This window comes from Bos grunniens, chromosome 15, assembly GCF_055505025.1.
Source record: "Bos grunniens cultivar Pamir isolate PY7600 chromosome 15, Bosgru_T2T1.0, whole genome shotgun sequence".
In the NCBI taxonomy this organism is placed as follows: Eukaryota; Metazoa; Chordata; class Mammalia; order Artiodactyla; family Bovidae; genus Bos; species Bos grunniens.
In genome coordinates this window covers 79,828,476-79,855,966 of record NC_141179.1, presented here as the reverse complement: position 1 = coordinate 79,855,966, position 27,491 = coordinate 79,828,476, and the positions used below count along the sequence as shown (strand labels likewise).

Sequence of the window (27,491 nt, the reverse complement as noted above, 5' to 3'; positions counted from 1 at the left end):
ATATATCTACCTAATGAAACTAAAGACCTATATATAGAAAACTATTAAACACTGGTGAAAGAAATCAAAGAGGACACTAATAGATGGAGAAATATACCATGTTCATGGATTGGAAGAATCAATATAGTGAAAATGAGTATACTACCCAAAGCAATTTATAGATTCAACGCAATCCCTATCAAGCTACCAAAGTATTCTTCACAGAGCTAGAACAAATAATTTCACAATTTGTATGGAAATACAAAAAAACTCGAATAGCCAAAGCGATCTTGAGAAAGAAGAATGGAACTGGAGGAATCAACCTACATGACTTCAGGCTCTACTACAAAGCCACAGTTATCAAGACAGTATGGTACTGGCACAAAGACAGAAATATAGATCAATGGAATAAAATAGAAAGCCCAGAGATAAATCCACGCACATATGGACCCCTTATCTTTGACAAAGGAGGCAAGAATATACAATGGATTAAAGACAATCTCTTTAACAAGTGGTGCTGGGAAATCTGGTCAACCACTTGTAAAAGAATGAGACTAGAACACTTTCTAACACCACACACAAAAATAAACTCAAAATGGATTAAAGATCTAAACGTAAGACCAGAAACTATAAAACTCCTAGAGGAGAACATAGGCAAAACACTCTCCGACATACATCACAGCAGGATCCTATATGACCCACCTCCCAGAATATTGGAAATAAAATCAAAAATAAACAAATGGGACCTAATTAAACTTAAAAGCTTCTGCACATCAAAGGAAACTATTAGCAAGGTGAAAAGACAGCCTTCAGAATGGGAGAAAATAGTAGCAAATGAAGCAGCTGACAAACAACTAATCTCAAAAATATACAAGCAACTCCTACAGCTCAACTCCAGAAAAATAAACGATCCAATCAAAAAATGGGCCAAAGAACTAAATAGACATTTCTCCAAAGAAGACATACAGATGACTAACAAACACATGAAAAGATGCTCAACATCACTCATTATCAGAGAAATGCAAATCAAAACCACTATGAGGTACCATTTCACACCAGTCAGAATGGCTGCGATCCAAAAGTCTACAAATAATAAATGCTGGAGAGGGTGTGGAGAAAAGAGAACCCTCTTACACTGTTGGTGGGAATGCAAACTAGTACAGCCACTATGGAGAACAGTGTGGAGATTCCTTAAAAAACTGGAAATAGAACTGCCTTATGATCCAGCAACCCCACTGCTGGGCATACACACTGAGGAAACCAGAAGGGAAAGAGACACGTGTACCCCAATGTTCATCGCAGCACTGTTCATAATAGCCAGGACATGGAAGCAACCTAGATGTCCATCAGCAGATGAATGGATAAGAAAGCTGTGGTACATATACACAATGGAGTATTACTCAGCCATTAAAAAGAATACATTTGAATCAGTCCTAATGAGGTGGATGAAACTGGAGCCTATTATACAGAGTGAAGTAAGCCAGAAGGAAAAACATAAATACAGTATACTAACGCATATATATGGAATTTAGAAAGATGGTAACAATAACCTGGTGTACGAGACAGCAAAAGAGACACTGATGTATGGAACAGTCTTATGGACTCTGTGGGAGAAGGAGAGGGTGGGAAGATTTGGGAGAATGGCATTGAAACATGTAAAATATCATGTAAGAAACGAGTTGCCAGTCCAGGTTCGACGCACGATACTGGATGCTTGGGGCTAGTGCACTGGGATGACCCAGAGGGATGGTATGGGGAGGGAGGAGGGAGGAGGGTTCAGGATGGGGAACACATGTATACCTGTGGTGGATTCATTTTTATATTTGGCAAAACTAATACAATTATGTAAAGTTTAAAAATAAAATAAAATTAAAAAAAATAAAAGGCTGAAAAATAAAATAAAATAAAATAGGCACACAGCCTAAGCTTACCCATAGTCATACCTGTTTCAATTCTGGAGGAAATGAGGAAACAAAGTGATATGTTTTAAAGCACTGGAGTAAAAATATGACACAAGATTCTAGAGAATTATTAGAGCAGCTGTGAAGAGGACCCCACTCCAGTACTCTTGGCTGGAAAATCCCATGGACAGAGGAGCCTGGTAGGCTGCAGTCCATGGGGTCGCTGAGAGTTGGACAGACTGAGTGACTGCACTTTCACTTTTCACTTTCATGCACTGGAGAAGGAAATGGCAACCCACTCCAGTGTTATTGCCTGGAGAATCCCAGGGACGGGAGCCTGGTGGGCTGCCGTCTATGGGGTCGCACAGAGTCGAACACGACTGACATGACTTGGTAGTTGGTAGTGAAGAGGAAGGATTCAAAGCAGGAGCCAGAAGTTTAGTGCCAGCACAGTAGTCTAAGCATGAAGCAGGCGGCAGCCAGATGGGGAGGGTGTTTTTGAGATAATGCGTTGCAGTAGGTTTAACAAGAGGTGTAGAAACTGAAAACTGAAAGAAAAAAAATATATAAGAGAAAATTCTGGGGGGAAATCAGAGAAAACCTGCTGTTTCCTTGTAAATACTCTACTTGGATTTCCATATAGGATATTGTATAAGGTGGCAAACAACAGCCCCTCCCCTCCAGTTGGGGAAGCAGAAGTAAAAATAGTTGCATTTATAAATTTTTAATATATTATTACAAGCTATTATGAAATTATGAAAGAAATCTCCAGCAAGATCTTTTTTTTTTTTTTTTTTTTTTAATTTAGAATGTCTACAGACAGTGTGCATGTGTGTGCTCAGTCATGACTAACTCTTTGTTAGACAAAGACTACCAAACAGTCTCCATGGACTGTAGCCTGCCAGGTTCCCCTGTCCATGGGATTCTCCATGCAAGAATATTGGAATGGGTTGCTGTCCCCTTCTCCAGGGATCTTCCCAACTGAGGGATTGAACTTGTGTCCCTTACATTGGCATGCAGATCTTGAGACCCATGTGGTCTTTTATTTTTTATTTATTTATTTATTTTAATTGGAGGCTAATTACTTTACAATACTGTAGTGGTTTTTCCCATACATTGACATGAATCCACATATTTGAGGCTTTGTGTCTCTGAGGTGTTGAATTAAGGCTGTTTCAACCAAAATAGGAAAATCTGCAAGCTGTAACCAAATGTAAAACTACTGCAATACAATTGCTAATCAAATGAAAAAGCATTTCTAAGGTGACACTGACAGGGACAGGGAGTGAAAACAGAAAGGAACAAGCCTTTTACCTTCCTTCACCATGTGTTCAACTCCCTTAGTATAACTTCCAGGCAAATGTCCCAGGTCTTGCTATGAAAATTTGCATAATCCAACCGCTCTTCAGGTGTGTCCCAGAGTAGTCCTTGTACTCTCCCTCTGAGTTCTGCTTAGGTATTATCTCTTGTACTTGGAAGCAAAAAAAGATGTTGTATGGTCTCTACTTCATTATTGTAATTGTTCTTCAGTAGCTAATTTGTGTGTGACTCTTTGCAACCCCATGGACTGCAGCAGCCAGGCTCCCCTTTCCTTCTCTATCTCCTGGAGTTTGCTCAGACTCAGGTCCATTGAGTTGGTGATGCCATGCAACCATCACGTCCTCTGTCATCGTGGTGGTGATTGAGTCGCTAAGTTGTGTCCGGCTCTTGTGACCCCATGGACTGTACCCACCAGTCTCCTCTGTCCATGGGATTCTCCAGGCAAGAATACCAGAGTGGGTTGCCATGCCCTTCTGCAGGGGATCTTCCCAATTCGGGAACCGAACCCAGGTCTCCTGAGTTGCAGGCAGTTTCTTAACTGACTGAAATGTGGACTACAAATTATTCTTGAGCATTGGTTGTATGCTGACTATTCTTTGGCTATTCCTTTCTGCAAAATCTCTTTTATCACAAATGCAGGCATGGAAGTCACAAAGCTGAAGGGTTTTACAGATCAACTGGGCCAATTATATTCATGATGAGAGTTCTCTTCCTACTTCATCCCAGAAAGATAACTGGCATTAAAATTGGTCACTTGGCACCAGGATAGCACGTGGCATGTTCTTTGCTTTTAGAAGCAAATCCCAAAGGGATACTCAGGCTTGTATTTTCTCCTAGTATTGTTACCTTTGGAAACAGGATTCCTGTAGAGTGAATACAAGGCACTTTTGATTCTAAGGTAATCTGAAAAAAAGGTGGCTTTAGTTGAAATTCAAATGAGGAAACTATAATTCACAAAGGAACTACCTTGTTGAATTGACCAGGCAAAAAAGGTCAGTAAACCACCATATATGGTCAAAAACAAAACACTTTACAATATAATCAAATCATAATATAATTCCACTTCATGAAATACAGTAAGGTTTTCTTTCCTATAGTTATAATTGATGATTAAGCTGAAAGAAAGAAGTGAGGTCGCTCAGTTGTGTGCAACTCTTTGCAATCTCATGGACTGTAGACTGCCAGGCTCCTCCATCCATGGGATTTTCCAGGCAAGAATACTGGAGTGGGTTGCCATTTATTTCCCCAGGTGCCAGAGTCCAGCTCCAGCAGCCAGGGAATCAGCTTGAAGAGATGAGCAGTGTTGGCAGAGAATGATGCAGCCTCTGACTCAAGGTGCAGGACTGCATGTTTATTTCAAGATTCAGGTTCTCTTTTATATTTTGACAAAAGCATTAGGTCAGAGGTTTGACATTTTCGGTTCCCCCTCACCCAGATTTATTGTCTCATTTTTGCCCTTCAAACAGAGTTCCTGCTTCAGCAATTCTCTCAGAATCGTGTTTACTTGTGATTACATTGTAACTCATGGTTATGTCTGGGCTGCATACCAGGTTACTCAGTTTATTTCTTATCTTTCTAAATCCTGCTTGCCCCTAGTATCCTAAGCTCACTATCTCCTAAAAAGGCTTCTAAATATTAATATCTTTAAAATTCCTAATCCCCGCAAGCTATAGTAAAATATGCTAACACTACAACATTCCTTAAACTTTTACCTTCTAATCATTCTTCAGATCAGATCAGTCACTCAGTTGTGTCCGACTCTTTGTGACCCCATGAATCGCAGCACGCCAGGCCTCCCTGTCCATCATCAAACCCCGGAGTTCACTGAGACTCATGTCCATCGAGTCACTGATGCCATCCAGCCATCTCATCTTCTGTCGTCCCCTTTCTCCTCTTGCCGCCCATCCCTCCCAGCATCAGAGTCTTTTCCAATGAGTCAACTCTTTGCATGAGGTGGCCAAAGTGCTGGAGTTTCAGCTTTAGCATCATTCCTTCCAAAGAAATCCCAGGGCTGATCTCCTTCAGAATGGACTGCTTGGATCTCCTTGCAGTCCAAGGGACTCTCAAGAGTCTTCTCCAACACCACAGTTCAAAAGCATCAATTCTCTGGCACTCAGCCTTCTTCACAGTCCAACTCTCACATCCATACATGACTACAGGAAAAACCATAGCCTTGACTAGACAAAGCTTTGTTGGCAACGTAATGTCTCTGCTTTTGAATATGCTATCTAGGTTGGCCATAGCTTTCTGTCCAAGGAGTAAGCGTCTTTTAATTTCATGGCTGCAGTCACCATCTGTAGTGATTTTGGAGCCCAGAAAAATAAAGTCTGACACTGTTTCCACTGTTTCCCCATCTATTTCCCATGAAGTGATGGGACTGGATGCCATGATCTTCATTTTCTGAATGTTGAGCTTTAAGCCAACCTTTTCACTCTCCATTTTCACTTTCATCAAGAGGCTTTTGAGTTCCTCTTCACTTTCTGCCATAAGGGTGGTATCATCTGCATATCTGAGGTTCTTGATATTTCTCCTGGCAATCTTGATTCCAGCCTGTATTTCTTCCAGTCCAGCATTTCTCATGATGTATGCTGCATATAAGTTAAATAAACAGGGTGACAATATACAGCCTTGATGTACTCCTTTTCCTATTTGGAACCAGTCTGTTGTTTCATGTCCAGTTTTAACTGTTGCTTCTTGACCTGCATACAAATTTCTCAAGAGGCAGGTCAAGTGGTCTGGTATTCCCATCTCTTTCAGAATTTTCCACAGTTTATTGTGATCCACACAGTCAAAGGCTTTGGCATAGTCAATAAAGCATAAATGGATACTTTTCTGGAACTCTCTTGCTTCTTCTATGATCCAGAGGATGTTGGCAATTTGATCTCTGGTTCCTCTGCCTTGTCTAAAACCAGCTTGAACATCAGGAAGTTCACGGTTCACATATTGCTGAAGCCTGGCTTGGAGAATTTTGAGCATTACTTTATTAGTGTGTGAGATGAGTGCAATTGTGCGGTAGTTTGAGCATTCTTTGGCATTGCCTTTCTTTGGGATTGGAGTGAAAATTGACCTTTTCCAGTCCTGTGGCCACTGTTGTGTTTTCCAAATTTGCTGGCATATTGAGTGCAGCACTTTCAGAGCATCATCTTTCAGGATTTGGAATAGCTCAACTTGAATTCCATCACCTCCACTAGCTTTGTTCATAGTGATGCTTTCTAAGGCCCACTTGACTTCACATTCCAGAATGTCTGGCTCTAGGTTAGTGATCACACCATCGTGATTATCTGGGTCGTGAAGATCTTTTTTGTACAGTTCTTCTGTGTATTCTTTCCATCTCTTCTTAATGTCTTCTGCTTCTGTTAGGTCCATACCATTTCTGTCCTTTATCAAGCCCATCTTTGCATGAAATGTTCCTTTGGTATCTCTGATTTTCTTGAAGAGATCCCTAGTCTTTCCCATTCTGTTGTTTTCCTCTATTTCTTTGCATTGATCGCTGAAGAAGGCTTTCTTATCTCTTCTTGACTGTATAGAGCTTCTCCATCTTTGGCTGCAAAGAATATAATCAGTCTGATTTCGGTGTTGACCATCTGGTGACTAGAGATCTCTTCAAGAAAATTAGAGATACCAAGGGAACATTTCATGCAAAGATGTGCCGGGAGCCGGCATATTGCATATTGAGTGCATATTGCATAGTGAGTGCAGCACTTTCCACAGCATCATCTTTCAGGATCTGGAATAGCTCAACTGGAATTCTATCACTGCCAGGAGCCAGCGTGAAAAACTCCGCCCATGACAAAGGTCATGAGGAAGGAGGCTCGGCATACACAAAGGCGGGATCGAGCCTCAGGAGTCCCCCTGGAAATTCTTGAGCATCTACCCCCAAAACCAGAGTCTGCCTACTTTCTGCTTTGTGCTTTCCCCTACACCTCTGACTTTACGGGGGGCTGTCCCCCACTACCTCTCTCTGAAAAAAGAGTTAGCCTACAGCTCCAGTTAATAATTCCTGGGTGTGACAGTGTTTCAACCTGCAAACTCCTTTGGAAGTCCTCTAGCCTGCCTGAAAGGTTTTTCCGGCCACATGTAATTGTTCAGAGCCTCCCAACTGTGAGAGGCGGGAGATGTTCTAAACTGTCTAAACACAGATTCCTTTGTGTAGTTAAAAGATTGATTAGAAAATGTATTGGTGAAGGGTTATTCACTTATTGGGCCAATGTTTGCTGCTAAGTCTCCATACCGCTTACCTACTGTGTCCTTGGCAGTGTATTGATTGATATAATGGGTGTATAGAAATGTAAGTAGTAGCCTCAATGTTTGTAACCTTGGACCCTTGAGTTAATTCTTTTCTTTATTGAGCCCACCACACCTTTGCCCTATAGGAATGCAACTTTATCTAATGCTTTTGGAGGGTGGCTCCTGACTTTGGAATAATCACCTTTAGAGAAAAATAAGTTTCTTAAAATGTTAACAGGCCTCCTGGCCAGAAGATGATGTAAATCACCTGAACGTTTGCATATGATAAGTTTGAAAGTCTGGCTTCGATTAGGATCAGGAACTGCTGTCCTTGCATGACTCTACCCCTTCCCCCATTATCCTCTATGCACAACTTAAGGTATAAAAACTACTTTGGAAAATAAAGTGCGGGCCTTGTTCACCGAAACTTGGTCTCCCCATGTCGTTCTTTCTCTTACCTTCTGGCTGAATTATTCAGCCTCTTTTCTTCACTGAATTTTCCTACTGAGCTATCCTTATTTCGGCCTCTTTTGTCCACTGAATTTGCTCACTAAGCTATCCTCATTCTATTACTTTTTATATCCTTAATTAACATTTAATTAAGCAGTTGTTTCCTGATCCTCACCGATGCTGTCTCTCCTTGGAATACCCTGCATCAGCTGGGGCTGGACCCCTGCAAAGATGGGCTCGATAAAGGACAGAAATGGTATAGACCTAACAGAAGCAGAAGATATTAAGAAGAGATGGCAAGAATACACAGAAGAACTGTACAAAAAAGTTCTTCACGGCCCAGATAATCATGATGGTGTAATCACTGACCTAGAGCCAGACATCCTGGAATGTGAAGTTAAGTGGGCCTTAGAAAGCATCACTATGAACAAAGCTAGTGGAGGTGATGGAATTCCAGTTGAGCTATTTCAAAACCTGAAAGATGATGCTGTGAAAGTGCTGTACTCAATATGCCAGCAAATTTGGAAAACTCAGCAGTGGCCACAGGACTGGAAAAGGTCAGTTTTCATTCCAATCCTAAAGATAGGCAATGCCAAAGAATGCTCAAACTACCGCACAATTGCACTCATCTCACACGCTAGTAAAGTAATGCTCAAAATTCTCCAAGCCAGGCTTCAGCAATATGTGAACCGTGAACTTCCTGATGTTCAAACTGGTTTTAGACAAGGCAGAGGAACCAGAGATCAAATTGCCAACATCCGCTGGATCATGGGAAAAGAAAGAGAGTTCCAGAAAAGCATCTATTTTTGGTTTATTGACGATGCCAAAGCCTTTGACTGTGTGGATCCCAATAAACTGTGGAAAATTCTGAAAGAGATGGGAATATCAGACTACCTCATCTGCCTCTTGAGAAATTTGTATGCAGGCCAGGAAGCAACAGTTAGAACTGGACATGGAACAACAGACTGGTTCCAAATAGGAAAAGGAGTACGTCAAGGCTGTATATTGTCACCCTGCTTATTTAACTTCAATGCAGAGTACATCATGAGAAACGCTGAGCTGGAAGAAACACAAGCTGAAATCAAGATTGCCAGGAGAAATATCAGTAACCTCAGATATGCAGACAACACCACCCTTATGGCGGAAAGTGAAGAGGAACTAAAAAGCCTCTTGATGAAAGTGAAAGTGGAGAGTGAAAAAGTTGGCTTAAAGCTCAACATTCAGAAAACGAAGATCATGGCATCTGGTCCCATCACTTCATGGGAAATAGATGGGGAAACAGTGGGAACAGTGTCAGACTTCATTTTTTTAGGCTCCAAGATCACTGCAGATGGTGACTGCAGCCACGAAATTAAAAAACATTTACTCCTTGGAAGGAAAGTTATGACCAACCTAGATAGCATATTCAAAAGCAGAGACATTACTTTGCCAACAAAGGTCCGTCCAGTCAAGGCTGTGGTTTTCCCTGTGGCCATGTATGGATGTGAGAGTTGGACTGTGAAGAAGGCTGAGCGCCAAAGAATTGATGCTTTTAAACTGTGGTTGGAGAAGACTCTTGAGAGTCCCTTGGACTGCAAGGAGATCCAACCAGTCCATTCTGAAGGAGATCAGCCCTGGGATTTCTTTGGAAGGAATGATGCTAAAGCTGAAACTCCAGTACTTTGGCCACCTCATGAGAAGAGTTGACTCATTGGAAAAGACCCTGATGCTGGGAGGGGTTGGGGGCGGGAGGAGAAGGGGACGACAGAGGATGAGATGGCTGGACGTGAGTATGGGTGAACTCCATGAGTTGGTGATGGACAGGGAGGCCTGGTGAACTGCGATTCATGGGTCGCAAAGAGTCGAACACGACTGAGCGACTGAACTGAACTGAGTATTCCATTGTATATTTGTATGACATTTTCTTTTTCCATTCATCTGTCAATGGATATCTCAGTTGCTTCAACATCGTAGCTATTGTACATAATGCCACTATGAACATTGGGGCACATATGTCTTTTCCAATTATGGTTTTCTCAGGGTGTATGCCCAGTAGTGGGATCTCTGGGTCATATGGTAGTTTTATGCCTAGTGTTTTAAGGAGTTTCCATACTGTTCTCCATGGCAGCTGTATAAATTTACATTCCCACCAACAGTGCAATAGTATTCCCTTTTCCCCCACATTCTCTCCAGCATTTATTGTTTGTAGATTTTTTGATGATGACCATTGTGACCTGTGTGAGGTGATACCTCATTGTGGTTTTGATTTACATTTCTCTAGCAATAAGCAATGCTAAGCTTTTTTTTTTCATGTGTTTATTTGTAATCTGTATGTCTTCTTTGAAGAATTGTCTCCTTAGGTCTTCTGCCCATTTTGGGGGGATTGGTACAAAAATAGAAATATAAACCAATGGGATAAGATAGAAAGTCCAGAGATAAACCTGCACACCTATGGACATCTCATTTTTGACAAAGAAAGCAATGATATACAATGGAGAAAAGATAGTTTCTTCAATATGTGGTGCTGGGAAAATTGGACAAGTATGTGTAAAAGAATGAAATTAGAACAGTTCCTATCACCATACACAAAGATAAACTCAAAGTGAATTAAAAAACAAAACTAACTAAATGTAAGACCAGAAGCTATACAATTCTGAAAGGAAATATAGACAGAACACCCTTTGATATAAGTTACAGCAAGGTCCTCTTTGACCCACCTACTAGAGTAATGGAAATAAAAACAAAAATATACAAATGGAACCTATTTAAACTTAAAAGTTTTTGCACAGCAAAGAAAACAATAAACAAGATTAAAAGACAATCCTCAGAATGGGACAAAATAGTTCCAAATGAAACAACTGACAAAGTATTAATCTCCAAAATATATAAGCAGCTAATATAGCTCAATATTAGGAAAACAAACAACCTAATCAAGAAAATAAGCAGAAGACCTAAACAGAGATTTGTCCAAAGAAGACATCCAGATGGCCAATAAACACACAGAGGTTTTATTATTTTGATGTCTCTGTTTAGTTCTTTGGCTCAAAATCCTGCAGTGATACAAAGCAAAAAAATGCACCAGTAGGGATGGAGAAGGCAATGGCAACCCACTCCAGTACTCTTGCCTGGAAAATCCCATGGATGGAGGAGCCTGGTAGGCTGCAGTCCATGCAGTTGCGAAGAGTGGGACACGACTGAATGGCTTCACTTTCACTTTTCACTTTCATGCATTGGAGAAGGAAATGGCAACCCACTCCAGTGTTCTTGCCTGTAGAATCCAAGGGACAGGGGAGCCTGGTAGGCTGCCATCTATGGGGTCACACAGAGTCGACACGACTGAAGCGACTTAGCAGCAGCAGGGAGGGCAAAAATGTCTTCTCCTCTCAGACAGCTTCTCATGTACAGAACAGATTGGGATGCAGGAGATGGAGTGGTTAGGAGAGGCCATAAAGCTAATAAAGTCCCATCTCAAGGTACACAGACTAACACTCTGAAGACTGAGAAGTGAGAGGGAAAACTAGAAACTACTCTCTGTTATCAATTCAAGGATTGTGCTGTGTTAGAGAACTCTGGAGTCGAATTGGAAATTGTGATAGGATGCTGTGATGATATCTAAATATTGCTATATTCTTCTTAAGAGGGCTGAATTTATTTGTCCTTGTAGTTACTTATTTTTGCAGGAAATTAACAAAGTTTGTGTCAAACTGCAAACTCTGCCTCATGGATGGTAATATAAAGGTTCATGCACATTTTTAGCTTTGTCTGGCGTCTTCAACCTTTCCCCCACCTGCATGGCTCAGGTTTGAGTTGGACAGAGCCCTAGGCATTCAGTGAGTTTTCCCACTAGAGTTTGACAGAATTTTGATGTGTTTCAATCCTGTGTGAAGTGGTAGTCTTCATCATCCAGACCTCCAGCCATTTCTCACTCCCTGGTAGCTGTTCTTGACCTGGCCTTATGGAATCTCACCTTAATAGGCATGGTTCAGAAGTCACTGGACTTCTCAAGCAGAATTCAGGCTGCTGGGTAGTCACTGTGTCTGCTTAGGTGTCTCCACTCTAGTTCCCAATGCATATATCCCAGGCACCTCAGCCCTTCTGGTCTGACTGTGTCTTCAACTTTACCTGAATACTGTGTTCTCTTCATGCCCACCATCACCCTATGTGAAGGACAGTTAACTGTACCCTTTACTGACATCACAGTCCTGTGCTGCCAATTGTCAGATATCTGAAAACATTCATTACATATGTGTCCTCTGTTTGTCAATTTTCCAGTAATTTTGCACACAGTGGATTGTGCCTCTTCCTCTGCCCCTATCTTATCTCTCTCCTCTTCCCTTTCCCCACTAGTTTGCTCTTTGTTCCTATGAATCTATTTCTATTTTGTTATAGTCATTAGTGTGTTTTATTTATTTTTTTATTTCACATGTGTAATGTTCAACTACACCTAAAACTAATATAGTATTGTACATCAACAACACTTCATGATAAAGTGTATCCAAATTTCCCTTATTTTCCTGATTTCATTTCCTCTCAATTGTTTTTCAGTCCTTTCAAAATGTAAACTTCTGATATTTGGACATAAAACCCATTTTATATTGCATTAAAAATAAAGTGTGGATTGCATTTGAAAACTTATATGTTAATGTGAGTCTCTACAATCTTATCTCTGAATATTTTTGTAACCTCAACTCCTTTCAACTTTTCTTAAAATATGGTTTTAGTAATCTTTATTTGGTGATCTGATTTAATAAGTCTGTGATATTGTCTGGTCATCCCTATCCATTCACAGTTGGAGAACAGATTTTAGTGTAAGCTCACTGATCAAAAACTATCAGAAAACACAACAGAATATTTTTGGAAAACAAATTGTTTTTGTAATGGTATAAAGGACTCTGAAAAAATTGTTCATTGAATGTCCATTGTCTCACAATAAAGTGCATGTATTAAACGCAGTAAAGAGGACTATACTCAGTAAGGAGAAAGGAAAATCTTAATGGTATCCACTAAGCTCATGAATAAAATGAGAGCATATTAAAAAATTGACTATGTTTTTATGTTGATGTATAAATTATATACATTTATAACAAATTCAAAATATATAAAATATATTAACAATAAAATAGTCATATTTAGGTTGACATTCAGAATATAAATTCACTCCTACTAAATATTTTATCAAACAAACAATATTAAGAAAGAGTAGGGAGTTTTACTTTAAAGATAACTGGCATAATTTTGCTAAAAAGAGTAAAAAAGATTTTAGCCATCTCTAATTACAATTCTTCAAGATGTAGTTATCTACTATACCCATACACATCCAGGATAAAAAGAAAAAGAAACAAAATAATAAGAATGATCAGCTTGCTTGTTTCATTTATAGATATTGCTCTGTTCTAGTTTACTTATTTCTTAACATATCTGGAAACATTTCTTTCAATCTAGATTACCGAACACTAAGCAAAGTTAGTGAATATGCTTCATTTTACATCAACTATTCTCTTTTCACCTTAATAGGTATGGTTATTTTTAAAATCACCATTGCCTGGAAACATAATCCTATTTAATTTCCAGGGTTACTTGAAAACCTATAAACCAGACATCTAATCTCAGCTTTCTCCAACCAATGGCAGCCTACCTTCATTTATCTACAGAGTTTTAAAACTAGAATGACTCTAAAAACAGCATGGATTTCTAATAAATCTCTTCAATGCAGCTTTCATGTCCTTATTCCTCAGGCGTAGATCATGGGGTTCAGCATGGGAATCACCAGTGCATAGAACACTGAAGCCATTTTATCAGCACCCAGAGAACGGTTAGTTTGAGGCTGCAAATACACAAAAAGTAGAGTTCCATAGAAGACTGACACTGCTGTAATATGTGAGACACATGTGGAAAAGGCTCTTTTCCTTCCTTCTGATGAACGTATCTTTAGAATGGACAGAAAAAAAATGTTGAAAGAAGGTGCTACGACAGTAATTATGGAAAACACCAAATTTGTAGATGCAGATATATATATTATTGCTTCTGGAACTGAAATATCAGAACAAGACAATGCTAACAGAGGGACGGTATCACAGTAAAAGTGATTGATTACATTGGAAGAGCAATAAGTCATAGAGAATACAGACGATGAAGTTACAATTGATGTACAAAAGCTATAGCGGTATGTGAGGGAAACTAGCAGAAGACAGATCCTCTGAGACACCACCACCATGTAGAGCAGGGGGTTGCAAATGGCCACATAGTGGTCATAGGCCATCACAGCTAAAATGAAAATTTCAGCTACAATGAAAACCAAGAACCCTCCGAGTTGGGTGCCACGTTCATAGTAGGAGGTGGTGTGTTTCTTTACTAAGAAATTGATCAGCATTTTAGGAGCAATGACAGTTGAATTGCGAAGATTGATGATAGCCAAGTTCCAGAGGAAGAAATACATTGGGGTCTGAAGTCAAGAGTCCACACTGGTAAGGGTGATGATGCTTAGGTTTCCTGTCATGGTCAGTCCATAGATGACCAGAAAGACAAAGAAGAGTGGGATCTGGAGGTCTGGACGTTCTGAGACTCCTATGAGAATAAACTCAGTGACTCAGGTGAAATTTCCATTAGCCATGTAAAGGTTTGAAAAGTCATCTGTTTGAAGAAAAAAAGAAGTAGTCACAAACCTTATGGAATTATTTTCCAGTACCGTTATTAGATGTCAAAAGCAATCCTTTGATGAGATTTCCTATTGGTCTCAGTTACTAAACTCAAACTTCTAGGTCTAGTAAACCAACTTTGCAATCATTTACTGAAGAGATGAGACGGGTACGGCAAATTAAACAGATGATCCAGTGTAATGTATATTTTGAAATTTTATTTTCTCATAATCTTATTAAATTATGACTGTTTTAGTAGCTTAAAAAATAGAATGGAGATTCCAATCTGATGCCTCTTGCACAGAGTGTGAGGAAGACATGAAGAATTGCAAGTTCCCTAATAATTCAAGATTTCCCCAGTGGCTTAATGGTAAAAAATCTGCCTGCCAATGCAGGATACGCAAGAGACAGAGGTTCAATCCCTGGATTGGGAAGATCCCTGGGAACAGGAAATGGCAACCTGTTCCAATAGTCTTGCCTGGAAAATTCCATGGACAGAAGACCCTGGTGGGCAACAGTCCTGATGGGGCTCACAGAGTTGGACATGACTGAGTGACTAAGCACACAAATAATTTGGCATCTATTCTTAATTTCCTAATCTGAGATTTCTTGCTTTTTCTTAAGAATAGATAATTTAGCCAATGCTCTACCCCTTTTCATTTATACTGTATTTCTATAGCTTCTATTTGGTCTGTATTGAACTTGCAGATTTGACCATCTATTTCTGTTAAACTCTTTGCTCATTTTTCAGTTTATTACCAGAAAAAAATATATGGAGACATGTTCTCAGATACATTTTTTACATCAACTATTCTCTTTTCACCTTTAAAAAAATTTTTCTCTTTGAAAGTGTTTTCCTCCCTTTCATAGCTCTTTTCCTTCTTGCCCACAAGTTGATACAATTCCTCATATTATTTCAATGTGCTTTTATTTTTAACCATTATTTTTTTATTTATACAATTTTTTAACATTATTTTTTGAATTATGAAATACTTCTGACCTCAATTTTAGTTCATAACTTTACTGATATTTTATCAGTATTTTTGATATTTTTTCATCAATGCAATAATATTAAACATCCTTTTATAGAACTTCTATGGTAATTTCATTACATATATTTGCTAAAGGATCTACATGAGATTATAATACAACTGAATATTTTGCTAGAGATATTTGAAAGGTGATATTTGACCTCACTAAGTTGAGCTTTTTCTCAATAACAATTGATGTCTAGTTGGGGGCACCTGACATAAAGAAGTCTGTTCAGAGTCTCTAAGCTGAGGACTCAGAGAGAAGTTGTAGAGGGTCAAAGTTACATGATCAATTAACGTAAGATTTACCTTTTAGCAACAATTAACATATATATATGCAATATGTTAACAATAATTAATAAAGTAAGCAGGAAGAAACTTTTGTAGATGGTGAATTTGAAACTTTTGTAGATAGTGATGATCTCACTGATGCACACACATCTCTAATCTCATCAAGTTGCAAACATTAAACATGTAGAGTTTTGGCATGTCAATCATAATTCAATAAAGTGTTTTTTAAATCTATATATCATAAATATGTGACATTTCAAAGGCCAGAACTGTTGACATTTCTCTTCTAAACAAAATTAAAACAAAAATTCTACAGTAAGAAAGAAAAAAAAGAGTTGTGACAATGAAAAAGAATCAGAGATATAAGACCAAAATTACTTCTAATATTGTTGAATATTTTATACTGACACCAAACATTCTCTTTGGTCCCTTGAATCATTTTCTTATTTAATTACCAGGTATTTGTTGATTTTCTACTTTTGTCAGGAAATAGCCAAGCTTCAGTTGAATGACTTGTCTCTTACCTCATGGACATACTATTCCAGTAATAGGGAAGAGAGAAAGGGCTGGTAACAAAATATAAGCACAAGATAATTGTAGAGTATTAATTTTAATAAGGACAAGTAACAAAATACACATTAGGATAACCTGGGAGAATTATTTCACACAAGATGTTAAAAGAAGACCTTTTTGAGACATACATTTGAACTAAAACTGAACAGTGAGGCAGAACCAACTTTTGAATGAATCACCGGAAGAACATTCCAGGATTCCGATTTCTTGAAGATGCTGTTTTAGGGTAGAAAATAACTATTCCTTTTCCTGTCTGTTTTTATAGCAAAACTTAATGGAGCCAGTGTAACTAAATAATAATGAGGAAATGGAGACAGTAGAATCATATAATATAGGTCACAGTAAATAGTTGGATTTTATTTTAAGTGAATTCTAAAGCATTGTTAAGTTTGAAGGTAGATAAGGAACACGGTCAGTTTTAAACTTTAAAAAGATAATTCTTGCTGTTATGAAGATAATAATTACATAATTGAAAGGAGGTAGAAATCATGAGTAAAAATTTAAAAGTGAGTAAACAGTTGCTATAGGATTCCTGGTGGAAGATAATGAGCCAAAGTAGAGAAATGGAAATAGAAGATGGTACATTAACAGTTGAGAGCAGAAACAAGAAAGCATCAGCAACATAATTCATGGTGTGGGCTCTATGAGAAAGAGATGAGGGAATGACACTGAGATTAGGAACAAAAAATACTTTTGTGATTTTTTTCTTTTGTGACTGGATCAATATGGTTTTTCCAATTTGGGGGTTATGATTTAAGATGGAGTGATGAAAGTGATATTATGAACTTATTAAACTTTAAGTGTTTATGAGAAATTTAAATATTAATTTAGGCAAGCTACTAAGTAACTCTGGAGCATATTTGGTAAGTTAAACTTGCAGATATTTAGGAAATGAGCCCTAATGATCATACGATATTTTTTCATTGATTTCAAGATTTTTTCATCTGCTTCAACTTTTTTTTTTAATTGTAGCATAACTTCCCAATATGTTTCTCAATATACCTGCATCCTTTTCCACTGAAGACTATCCTCTCTTTTGAGAATCTAGTTTTTCTTTTGTCCTATAACACTGCACTACAGGATGTTGATTCTGTGTCTCTCATGCCTCTTTTTCTTTTTTTCTCAACAAAAAAAATTTTTTTTATTGAATTATAGTTGATTTGGGCTTCCCAGGTGACACAGTGGTAAAGAATCTGCCTACCAATGTGGGAGACTTGAGTTTGATCTCTGGATTAGGGAGATTCGCTGGAGTAGTAAATGGCAACCCACTCTAGTATTTTTGCTTGGGAAATTCCATGGACCTTGTCTACTTTTTAAATTTTGATTTAATGCGATAAAATACATAATATTTTATCTGCCCCATTAAATAATTTATGAGTGAATAGTACAGTATGGTAAATTATAGTTAAATGCTATAGAGTAGATCCATAGATTTTATTCAACTTCCTTAACTGAAACTTTATATACCTGTTGATTAGCAACTCCCTGTATGGTCCAACATACAACTTCTGGGCATTTACTGAAAATAATTTCCACCCAAGATGGAAGGGTCACTGTGGAGAGGTCTGACAGAATGTGATCCACTGGAGAAGGGAACGGCAAACTACGTCACTATTCTTGCCTTGCAAACCCCATGAACAGTATAAAAAGGCAAAAAGATAGGACACTGAAAGATGAACTCCCCAGGTCAGTAGGTGCCCCACTATGCTACTGAAGATCCGTGGAGAAATAACTCCAGAAAGAATGAAGGGATTGAGCCAAAGCAAAACACCACCCAGTTGTGGATGGGACTGGTGATAGAAGCAAGGTTTGATGCTGTAAAGAGCAATACTGCATAGGAACCTGGAATGGTAGGTCCATGAATCAGGGCAAATTGGAAGCGGTCAAACAGAAGATAGCAAGAGTGAACATTGACATTCTAGGAATCAGCAAACTAAGATGGACTGGAATGGGTGAATTTAACTGAGATGACCAGTATAGCTACCACTGTGGGTAGGAATCCCTTAAAGAAATGGAGTAGCCATCGTAGTAAACCAAAGAGTCTGAAATGCAGTACTTGGATACAATCTCAAAAACGACAGAATTCTCTCTGTTCATCTCCAAGGCAAACCATTGAATATCACAGTGATCCAAGTCTATGCCCTGAACAGTAACGCTGAAGAAGCTGAAGTTGAACAGTTCTATGAAGACCTACAAGACCTTCTAGAACTAACACCCAAAAAAGATGTCCTTTTCATTAAAGGGGACTGGGATGCAAAAGTAGGAAGTCAAGAAACATCTGGTATAACAGGCAAATTTGGCCTTGGAATATGAAATGAAGCAGGGCAAAGGCTAATAGAGTTTTGCCAAGAAAATGCACTGGTCATAGCAAACACCATCTTCCAATAACACAAAAGAAGACTCTACACATGTACATCCCCAGATAGCCAACACCAAAATCAGATTGATTATATTCTTTGCAGCCAAAGATGGAGAAGCTCTATACAGTCACCAAAAAACAAGACCAGGAGCTGACTGTAGCTCAGATCATGAAAAATCCTTAATGTCAAATTCAGACTGAAATTGAAGAAAGTGGAGAAAACTACTAGACCATTCAGATATGACCTACATTGAATCCCTTATGACTATACAGTGGAAGTGAGAAATAGATTTAAGGGCCTAGATCTGATAGATAGAGTGCCTGATGAACTATGGATGGAGGTTCATGACATTGTACAGGAGACAGGAATCAAGACCATCCCCAAGAAAAAGAAATGCAATAAAGCAAAATGGCTATCTGAAGAGACCTTACAAATAGCTGTGAAAAGAAGGGAAACGAAAACCAAAGGAGAAAAGGAGAGATATACTGATTTGAATGCAGAGTTCCAAAGAATAGCAAGGAGAGATAAGAAAGCCTTCCTCAGTGATCAATGCAAAGAAATAGTGGAAAACAACAGAATGGGAAAGACTAGAGATCTCTTCAAGAACACTAGAGATTCCAAGGGAGCATTTCATGCAAATATGGGCTCAATAAAGGACAGAAATGGTATAGACTTAACAGAAGTTGAAGATATTAAGAAGAGATGGTAAGAATACACAGAAGAACTGTACAAAAAAGATCTTCATGACCCAGATAATCATGATGGTGTGATTGCTCACCTAGAGCCAGAATGTGAAGTCAAGTGGGCCTTAGGAAGCATCACTACGAACAAAGCTAGTGGAGGTGATGGAATTCCAGTTGAGCTATTTCAAAACCTAAAAGATGATGCTATGAAAGTCCTGCACTCAATATGCTAGCAAATTTGGAAAACTCAGCAGTGACCACAGGACTGGAAAAGGTCAGTTTTCATTCCAATCCTAAAGATGGGCAATGCCAAAGAATGCTCAAACTACTGCACAATTGCACTTATTTCACATGCTAGTAAAGTGATGCTTAAAATTCTCCAAGCCAGGCTTCAGTAATACGTGAACTGTGAGCTTCCAGTTGTTCAAGCTGGTTTTAGAAAAGGCAGAGGAACCAGAGATCAAATTGCCAACATCCGCTGGATCATGGAAAAAGCAAGAGAGTTCCAGAAAAAAAAAAACATCTATTTCTGTTTTATTGACTTAGCCAAAGCCTTTGACTGTGTGGATCACAATAAACTGTGGAAAATTCTGAAAGAGATGGGAATACCAGACCACTTGACCTGCCTCTTGAGAAACCTGTATGCAAGTCAGGAAGCAACAGTTAGAAATGGACATGGAAAAACAGACTGGTTCCAAATAGGAAAAGGAGTACATCAAGGCTGTATATTGTCACCCTGCTTATTTAACTCATATGCAGAGTACATCATGAGAAACGCTGAGCTGGAAGAAGCACAAGCTGGAATCAAGATTGCCGGGAGAAATATCAAGAACCTCAGATATGCAGATGACACCACCCTTATGGCAGAAAGTGAAGAGGAACTGAAAAGCCTCTTGATGAAAGCGAAAGTGGAGAGTGAAAAAGTTGGCTTTTAGCTTAACATTCAAAAAACTAAGATCATGTCATCCGGTCCAATCACTTCATGGCAAATGGATGAGGAACAGTGGAAATAGTGGCTGACTTTATTTTGGGGGGCTCCAAAATCACTGCAGATGGTAATTGCAGACATAAAATTAAAAGACACTTACTCCTTGGAAGGAAAGCTATGGCCAACCTAGATAGCATATTCAAAAGCAGACACATTCCTTTGCCAACAAAGGTCCATCTAGTCAAGGCTATGGTATTTCCAGTAGTCATGTATGGATGTGAGAGTTAGAGTATAAAGAAAGTTGAGTGCCAAAGAATTGATGCTTTTGAACTGTGGTGTTGGAGAGGACTCTTGAGAGTCCCTTGGAGTGCAAGGAGATCCAACCCACCCATCCTAAAGGAAATCAGTCCTACTTGTTCATTGGGAGGACTGATGTTGAAGCTGAAACTCCAATACTTTGGTCACCTGCTGTGAAGAGCTGACTCATTTGAAAAGACCCTGATGCTGGGAGGGATTGGAGGCAGGAGGAGAAGGGGAAAAGAGAGGACGGGATCGTTGGATGGCATCACTGACTCAATGGACATGGGTTTGAGTGGACTCCGGGAGTTGGTGATGGACAGGGAGGCCTGGCGTGCTGCAGTTCATGGGGTCGCAAAGAGTCAGACACGACTAAGCGACTAGATTGAACTGATACCCTACCAAGTTGGTGTTTTTTTTTTGTTTTGTTTTGTTTTTTTGTTTTTTTTTTTAGGAAAGGATATGTCTTGTTATAGATGCAGTTTCTATTCCTGTAGGGTCAGATAGATACCCTGGATGAGGAAATAACAACTCACTCCAGTATTCTGGCTTGGAAAATTCCATAGTGGGGGCTACAGTTCATGGGGTCCCAAAGAGTCAGACACAACTGAGCATGCCTGTGTGCATTAAAGCAGACAAGATACAAAATGTATGCAAAGAGATGACTGCGTTTTGAATCTTCAGAATTGCTGATGGCAGTTAGGAATTATTTGGGCTTAAAGTCTTTCTCCAAAACTCTTAAAAAATCTTCCTATATTTACCAGTCTACTTGCTCAATTTGTAAAGTCTTTTCTTTAAAAATAAAAAAAAGAAAGAAAGAAAAAGAAAAAACATGGACTACGTAGTTAGCAAGTTATCAACTGGTAGAGAAAACAAGAGTCAGACACGACTGAGCGACTGAACTGAACTGAACTGAGAAAACAAATGAATAAAAAATCTCCAAGTTTATGCATGGGAGTTGATCTTATATATAAGAATATGCATATCTTTAAATTAAATCATTTTCAATTTATAAAATATTTAATGGGTGACACAATATTTTAAAATATTCCTTTTAAAATATTGAATTGGTTACATTAACAAAAAAGCCAAATGTTGCATGAGGCAAATACTAAAAACTATTTGTTATTGATCTGAAATTTAAATGCAGCTGAATATTCTGTATTTTATCTGCGAATTCTAATCTTACTGGATTCTAATAGTTAGATTGGTGATGATCTGTGCACTCTTTCTGCACCTGTAATTTCCAAATGCAGCTTTCAGCTTTCACAAGTCAAACAGAACTAGAACATGTTGTCAATTCATGGGATTTTAACGCCTTAAATACTATTCCAGGAAAACCAGTTAAAAAAGGAAATAATGAAATTCCTGTGAGATAAAGAATGATCTGTCAGTGACCATAAAAGTGTCTTTAGTCAGAATCTAAGAATCAAGGTGAATTACCAACATTAGGTGATCATCAAAATCAACAGCAATGTTTATCTACTCACATTTAAAGAATAATTGCAGTTTTCTGCTCTCAAGTTTCTCTTACTTTTCTCTGAGTAAAGAGAATTTACGCTTTTCTTCTCTCCTTCTGATGTTCCTTGAGGAAGTAGTATGGTATTTATTCAGACATTTTTGTTTAAATTATCTGAGAGATTAAAAAATTGCCTGTAGTTTCTGCTAATTATCCAAGATATTCTGCATATTTCCTAGTGAAAAAGTGTAAGGGGCAATTTTAGGAAAGGAAGAAAACAGCATAAATGATCTGTACAGTTCCATTGAGACCTACAGCCTGTTTTATGTGCTCATTCATTTACACAGACTCAATGATTATAGTAACAATGAAAATGCTACTGTATGGGCTTTAACTCAGCAAAACTGAAACAGTTCCAAAAGTCATGATATAATTGTAAACGAATCATCATTGCATAGAATTTTTTAAATTTATAATTCCAGTAAAAAAAATATGTAGTTGGCACTGGGGTGAAAATATATCATTTAACCTATATGATATAAATATGGAATATAACAATAAACAGAGGAAAACCAAGCTCAGATAAATTATGTAATATGACCAAAGCCATGATGAAATTAAAGCCTCATCTTTAAGTGAGTGGTATACATACTCTGACCTTTAATATGACAAACCCATAACAATTATTGAAATGCAGTGTGTGTTTAAACTATAGTGCTTCCTGAGCTGAGACACCAATACACTTGGATAATGCCCAGTACAACATCATGGAAGGTAAAATTTAACATAAGACAGTACATGCTCTCTCATAACATTTTACCTATACCCTCAGCCTTATGTATTAGAATTGATCAAAAATCATAAACAGCTAAAGATGGATCTAAACTGCATGGATGGGCAAGTTTTGGAAAATGTGTCATTTGTTCCTAATACCTAAATCAAAATATAGAATGTTTTCAGCACCACAGAAACTTCTCCAGTGCTTTATAACCCCTCCACCCTTCCAGGAATAATGGAAATTTCCCTCATTTAACTCCACAAACATTCTCACAACTCTAGCAAATACTACTCTGTTTTCTATCCCTAAACTTATTATCCTGTTTTTGAATTTCATGCACATGGAATCACACAATATTCTCACTCTGGTATCTTTCACTCAGCATAGTGATTTTGAAATTTATCCATGTGTGATTTTATAACTATATGACATCCCACTGCATGTGAGTGCCACAACTCTTCAAACATTGATGGATATTGTGTTTGTGCTGTGCTATTAAAACGTCTAGCATAAAGAGTCCTATATAAGTGTATGTGTGAGTATATATCCATTACTTTCTCCTAGTTAGGGATCTTAGAATAACTAGGATATAGGTCACTGTACATTTAACTTTACAAGAAACTGCAAGATTACCAAACTTATTGTAGCATTTTACATTGGCAAAAGCTGTGCATGAGAATTTCATTTTCACCATATTCTTACCAATATTTGATGTAAAAATTAATACATACACACACATATATATAAATGGACACTGGGATAAAATAACTATATTCCCTGGTGGCTCAGACAGTAAAGAATCTGCCTGCAATGTGGGAGACCTGGGTTCAATCCAAGGAGCAAGCATATTTTAATTTCATAGCTTCAGTCACCATCTGCAGTGATTTTGGAGGCCCCCCAAAATAAAAGTCTGTCTCTGTTTCCATTCTTTCCCATCTATTTGCCATGAAGTGATGGCACCGGATGCTATGATCTTAGTTTTCTGAATGTTGAGCTTTAAGTTAACCCTTTCACTCTCCTCTTTCACTTTCATCAAGAGGCTCTTTAGTTCCTCTTCACTTTCTGCCATAAGGGTGTTGTCATCTGCATATCTGAGGTTATTGATATTTCTCCCGGCAATCTTGATTCCAGCTTGTGCTTCTTCCAGCCCAGCGGTTCTCATGATGTACTCTGCACATAAGTTAAATAAGCAGGGTGACAGTATTCAGCTTTGATGTACTCCTTTCCCTATTTGGAACCAGTCTGTGTTCAAATCTACATCTTACGTTGTCTAAACTTTGCCCATTGAAATTTAAATTTTACTTGATTTTTTGAATTTTACGTGTGCTATGCTATGCTATGCTATGCTAAGTCACTTCAGTTGTGTCTGACTCTGTGCGACCCCAGAGACGGCAGCCCAGCAGGCTCCCCCGTCCCTGGGATTCTCCAGGCAAGAACATTGGAGTGGGTTGCCATTTCCTTCTCCAATGCATGAAAGTGAAAAGGGAAAGTGAAGTCGCTCAGTCATGTCTGACTCCTAGCGACCCCATGGACTGCAGCCTACCAGGCTCCTCCATCCCTGGGATTTTCCAGGCAAGAGTACTGGAGTGGGGTGTCATTGCCTTCTTTGTTCCATGTGCTAGATAAAATAATTTTTGCATATTTTCTCCCTGATATTTTATATTTTGATATTTCTGTTTTGTTCTATGTCCCAGTATCTTATTGTATTACCAAAGAGATTTTTGCTATCATTAGGAGACCAAAAAGTTATCTCCCACAAGAAAAATTCCACAAGTACAAAACAGATTGGAATGCAGGAGATGAAGTGGGTAGAAGAGGCCATGAAGTTTACAAAGTCTCAAACAAAGGTACAGACGAATGCTCTGAAGATCTGAAGGCTGAGCAAGAGCAGGAGAACTGAGAGCCACTCTCTGCTGTCACTTCAAGGATTACTCTAATTTTCTTCTATTGACTATATTGGTTTGTTAGGAACTTAGAATCTATCTTGAACATGGTTATATTGTGCTGTGAATACATGAATATTGTTATCTTCTTCTTAAGAGGGTTGATTTATTTGTTCTTTTTTAATTAGAGCAGGAAATTAACAAGGTTTTGGCAAACTACAAACTCTGCCTTATGGGTGATATCATAAATATTAGTTCATTGATGTTGTTGTTTGTTTGTTTTGGTCTGGGACAACTTAGATCTTCCAGTAACCTACCTGGGTCAGTAGGATAAATGAACTTGGCTCAGGATAAGTGAACTGGACAGCTTTTACAAAGAATGAGGATCTCATTTTCATACACTGTTTCCTTTCTGAAATTCATTGCCAAATTTCTGAGACTATTGTCTAAATTCTGACTTTTTGTTCTTTAGATCAGAAAAAAAAAAAAAAACTAGGTTATTTTTAAGATTTCTATTTGTATGATGCAGACTAGAGCCTTGCCTCAAAATAAATAAAATGGGAAAAACACCCATTCCGTTAGCTTCTAATGCTGTTCAGAATCTCCTCCACACAATGCGCCTTTCTTAACCATCTCCTCATTTACCTTAGAGTTAAAAATTTCATCAGCTTAAAAGAACAGCATGAATTTGTCAGAAATCTCTTTAAGGCAGCCTTCACGTCCTTGTTCCTCAGGCTGTAGATCATAGGATTCAGCATGGGAATCACCAGTGTATAAAACACTGAAGCCATTTTATCAGCACCCATAGAATGGTTAGTTTGAGGCTGCAAATACATGAAAAGCAGAGTTCCATAGAAGACTGACACAGCTGTCATATGGGAAGTGCATGTGGAGAAGGCTCTTTTTCTTCCTTCTGATGAACGTATCCTTAGAATGGACAGAACAATGTTGAAATAAGATGCTACAACGGTAATTATGGAAAACACCAAATTTGTAGATGCAGATACAAGTACTACTGTTTCTGGAAAGGAAGTATCAGAGCAAGACAATGCTATCAGAGGGACGATATCACAGTAAAAATGATTGATTACATTGGAAGAGCAATAAGACATAGAGAATACAGAAGACGAAGCCACAATAGCTGTGGAAAAGCTGTAGAGGTATGTGAGTGAAACTAGCAGAAAGCAGATCCGCCGAGATACAACCACCAGGTAGAGCAGGGGGTTACAAATGGCCACATAGCGGTCATAGGCCATCACAGCTAAAATGAAAATTTCAGCTACAATGAAAACCAAGAACATGCCTAGTTGGGTGGCACATTCATAGAAGGAGGTGGTGTGTTTCTTTACTAAGAAATTGACCAACATTTTAGGAGCAATGACAGTTGAATTGCCAAGATTGATGATGGCCAAGTGCCTGAGGAAGAAATACATGGGGGTCTGAAGCGGAGAGTCCACACTAGTGAGGGTGATGATGCTTAGGTTTCCTGTCACGGTCAGTCCATAGATGACCAGGAAGACAAAGAAGAGTGGCATCTGGAGGTCTGGGCGTTCTGAGACTCCTGTGAGAATAAATTCAATGACTCGGGTGAAATTTTCATGAGCCATGGTAGAGTTTGGAGAGTCATCTGTTTGAGCGAGAAAGGAGAAATGGTTACAGTTTTTAAAAATTGTATTTCCTAGGATTGCCATTAGATGGCATAGGCAATGCCTAGGGTGAGATTTCCTGGAATCATGCTTCCAAATTATACCAGCTCCTCTATTTCTGTTGAAATATAGTGTGTTGCTGGCTACATACATTTTTTAAATGGCAAAAAGAAAAATTTTAAAGGAACCACTTTAAATCAAAAATATTGTACCCACCCTCTAAATTTCTCTTTCAAATTTCCACATTTTATTATTTGCCAGTGTCAATAATACTTTGCCATTCTATGTATTCCTACTTCCTTAGGTCAAGCTTTAATTAATGTTGTCATTGACGAATGTATCATTTTGCTCTCCATGTCATGATTCTCTCAGTTTGGCTGATAGACAAATACCAGTCTTTAATATTTTTTGAGTAGTTAAATTTGTAATCTGAGATTGTTTTTAGAATAATTGAAGAATAAGCTTTAGCCTCATATTCAATGCATTTGACATTCAGGGTCTGTGTCGTCTTTCTACTCACATCACCTCACTCAGCATACACTCAGCCCTACATTTTTTTCTCTTGCCCTCTGTGTCCTTGCTGATATTCAAAAATACCAATTGAACTAAGAGCAACCTAGAAAATAAACATTTCTTCCTAGGTTTTATTTCCTTATTAAGATACTACAGAGTTTCTGTCTTGTTAAATCAAGAAACTGCTGCTGCTGCTGCTAAGTCGCTTCACTCATGTTCGACTCTGTGCGACCCACCAGGCTCTGCAGTCCCTGGGATTCTCCAGGCAAGAACACTGGAGTGGGTTGCCATTTCCTTCTCCAAATCATGCAAGTGAAAAGTGAAAGTGAAGTCGCTCAGTCGTGTCCGACTCTTAGCGACCCCGTGGACTGCAGCCCACCAGGCTCCTCCATCCATGGGATTTTCCAGGCAAGAATACTGGAGTGGGGTGCCATTGCCTTCTCCGAAATCAAGAAACTAGTCTGATGCAAAAATGGATTTAAGGATGGAAGGCGACGCTGGGCCTTTTGGAGCCAGTTCTATTGCTTTTTCCTAGATGACACTGTCTACTGTTTCTCT

The 27,491-nt window shown here is 38.6% G+C and overlaps 1 protein-coding gene and 2 pseudogenes across 1 annotated transcript in view; all 3 read right to left on the bottom strand.

Moving 5' to 3' along the window:
• The window catches only part of LOC147358664 (fatty acid desaturase 2-like protein FADS2B), a 32,586-nt gene extending 20,751 nt beyond the window's left edge, over positions 1–11,835 (bottom strand). The window contains exon 1 of the mRNA XM_086338206.1: positions 11,824–11,835. Within this exon, the coding sequence (XP_086194332.1) occupies positions 11,824–11,835 (12 nt within the window). The remainder of the gene's footprint in view (positions 1–11,823) is intronic.
• Positions 11,836–13,528: 1,693 nt separating this feature from the next.
• LOC147358663 (olfactory receptor 8J3-like) lies at positions 13,529–14,466 on the bottom strand (annotated as a pseudogene).
• Positions 14,467–25,443: 10,977 nt separating this feature from the next.
• Positions 25,444–26,381, bottom strand: LOC147358662 (olfactory receptor 8J3-like; annotated as a pseudogene).
• Positions 26,382–27,491: the final 1,110 nt, after the last annotated feature.